This window comes from Myotis brandtii, unplaced genomic scaffold, assembly GCF_000412655.1.
Source record: "Myotis brandtii unplaced genomic scaffold, ASM41265v1 scaffold29, whole genome shotgun sequence".
Lineage (NCBI taxonomy): Eukaryota > Metazoa > Chordata > Mammalia > Chiroptera > Vespertilionidae > Myotis > Myotis brandtii.
In genome coordinates this window covers 1,484,001-1,486,099 of record NW_005361075.1, presented here as the reverse complement: position 1 = coordinate 1,486,099, position 2,099 = coordinate 1,484,001, and the positions used below count along the sequence as shown (strand labels likewise).

Genomic DNA, 2,099 nt, shown 5'->3' with positions numbered 1-2,099 from the left:
TTACAATTCACCACCAGTGACACTGAGGCAGGAAGCTGGCCCTCAGTCCCATTTTCCCTGATCCGCAGGATGCACTCCGGATCCTAGGATCCTGGGCTGGCCAGGATAGTGATTCTTGGGGCCCACCCCACCCCCCTCCCAAACGCCAGAAGTCCCCAGAGAGCCTGAGAGTTCAGGCTGGGAGGTGGCCCGGTCAGGACTCCGTGTTCCCTGCTGGCCCTTGAGCCCTGCCCTGAGACCTAAATTCCCACCCTGCCCCCACCCTGCCCCACCCCTGGGGAGGGGGTGGGGAGCTGGATCTCAGGATCATTGCAGATCCCTGGATAGGATGGATTCCTAGGTATAGGGCAGCTCCAGAGCAAGAGGGGTGGGGGGGGGGGGCAAAAGATCTTGGGCTGACACTCCCAGCAGGGTAGATCCTGGGAATCTGATCTCCTGGCCTCCCCCACATCCTCCCCCCACCCCACTTCCTGGAGCAGCGACCTGCCCCCTTCCCGCCTGTACTCCCCTCCGCTTCCAGGGCTGGGCTTCTCCTCACTCCAGCCAGACAGCCTACCCTCCACCCAGGGGAAGCGGCTGCCTCCGCCAGGCCGCTTCCAGGAAGCCCCGGGCCTGGCCCCAGCATTGTTCAGGGCCCGCGGCGGCACCCAGACAGCCGGACACCATGAAGTCCAGCGGCCCCGTGGAGAGGCTGCTCAGAGCCCTAGGGAGGAGGGACAGCAGCCGGGCCACCAACAGGGTAGGAGTACCCACCAGCAGGGCAGAGGAGGGGCGGGGTGGAGGTGTGGGCTGTGGGGGAGGGGACTAGGGGATCAGATTACCAGGCCAGACCCTCTTCTCCAGCCTTCTCCCCTTACTCTTCATCCCCGTTACTCTGCCCCTTTGGGGTGGCCAGGGCAGAACCGGTATGTTTTGGCTCCTCGATCACCTTCCTGCCCCAGCACAGGCCAACCCTGGGGGGTCCCGGCCCCTACACCTGCGTCTTGGTACACTTCACCGTAGGACCTTTCTGGTACTTACACTGGAGCTCCAGAGCAAGGCTCCTTCCCCAAGTTGAGACGTTTAGGGGGAATGGCGTGGGGTGGTGAAGGAAGGGAGGGAGGCAGCCAGGTCTCAGGGTTGCCTTAGGCACAGGGGGTTTGCTTTCCACTCCTCTGTGTGTGCCGCTCATGCCAAATGCACCCCAGTTTCTTAGTGGGTCCAGCCAGGTTGGTCCAGTTTAGGAGCATTCGGCTGCTGGTTTAATCCTGCTGTTTCAGGGACAGGCAGCCAAGAGACCAGAGGTGTTGCCTGGGTCCCCAGGCTGGGGGGTCCTGGAAGCCCCCACTGTTGGGGGGAGGGGGGCCTGGAGGCCCTATCATTCCTTTTCTCCACATTTTTTCAGCTTTACCCCAAAAGCAATACTATATATATAAACAATACTATATATCGAAGGGAAGAAGGGGGCAGAAACTTGAACTCCAGAAGAGAAAAAATGGGTAGGAGAGAGGAGGCAAGGAGGCAAGTGGTCCTCAGACAGAGGATGGGAGGAGTGAACCACAGTGGGAGGCATGGGACCGAGGTAGGCCTGAGTCATAAGGGGGCGTCCCAGCCTCCACACAACATCGGACCCACCCCTTCCTCCATTTGATGCTGGAATCCCACTTGAACCTCCTCAGATGACGGGGTGCTCACTACATCCAGAAGTAGCAAGGCAGCTAAATATTTTCCCCAGTGTCATGCTTCCAGCTAAATATTTTCCCCAGTGTCATGCTTCGGTCTGCCTCTCCCTCCAGCATTACCACCCGCCTTCTTACACAACTTCTGCCTGCAGCTTCAATGCACAATGAGTAAACATGTTGTTCTTGGGGGGGGACGGGGGAGGGAGGGCATGTCAGCTGCCTAGAGCGTGGGGACAGCAGGAGCCAGGGGACCAGGACTGGCTGCGGCCACTCCTACCAGGCAGCCCGGGTGCTGCTGAGTGACTGTCCTCCGACATTCATGTTCATGTCTGGACCCCCTGCTGCTCACTCTGCGCGCATGAGCCTCCATCTGGGGAGGGTAAGATGGGAGGAGAAACAGGGGGCCTCGTGGAGGAGAGTGAGAGAGCACCCTCCTCC

The 2,099-nt window shown here is 60.2% G+C and overlaps 1 protein-coding gene across 4 annotated transcripts in view; it reads left to right on the top strand.

Annotated features, from left to right (window-relative positions):
* Positions 1 to 2,099, top strand: part of TNS2 (tensin 2) — a 14,798-nt gene that overhangs the window by 650 nt on the left and 12,049 nt on the right. Inside the window, exon 1 of one of the 4 annotated variants that reach the window (XM_014542085.1) lies at positions 378 to 739. The exons of 1 other annotated variant lie outside the window; for it this stretch is intronic. In XM_014542085.1, the coding sequence (XP_014397571.1) occupies positions 665 to 739 (75 nt within the window). In that variant the 5' untranslated portion in view covers positions 378 to 664. Of the gene's footprint in view, positions 1 to 377; positions 740 to 1,854; positions 2,041 to 2,099 lie in introns of those variants that run through there. 2 more of the 4 variants (XM_014542084.1, XM_014542086.1) reach the window with 2 other exon arrangements.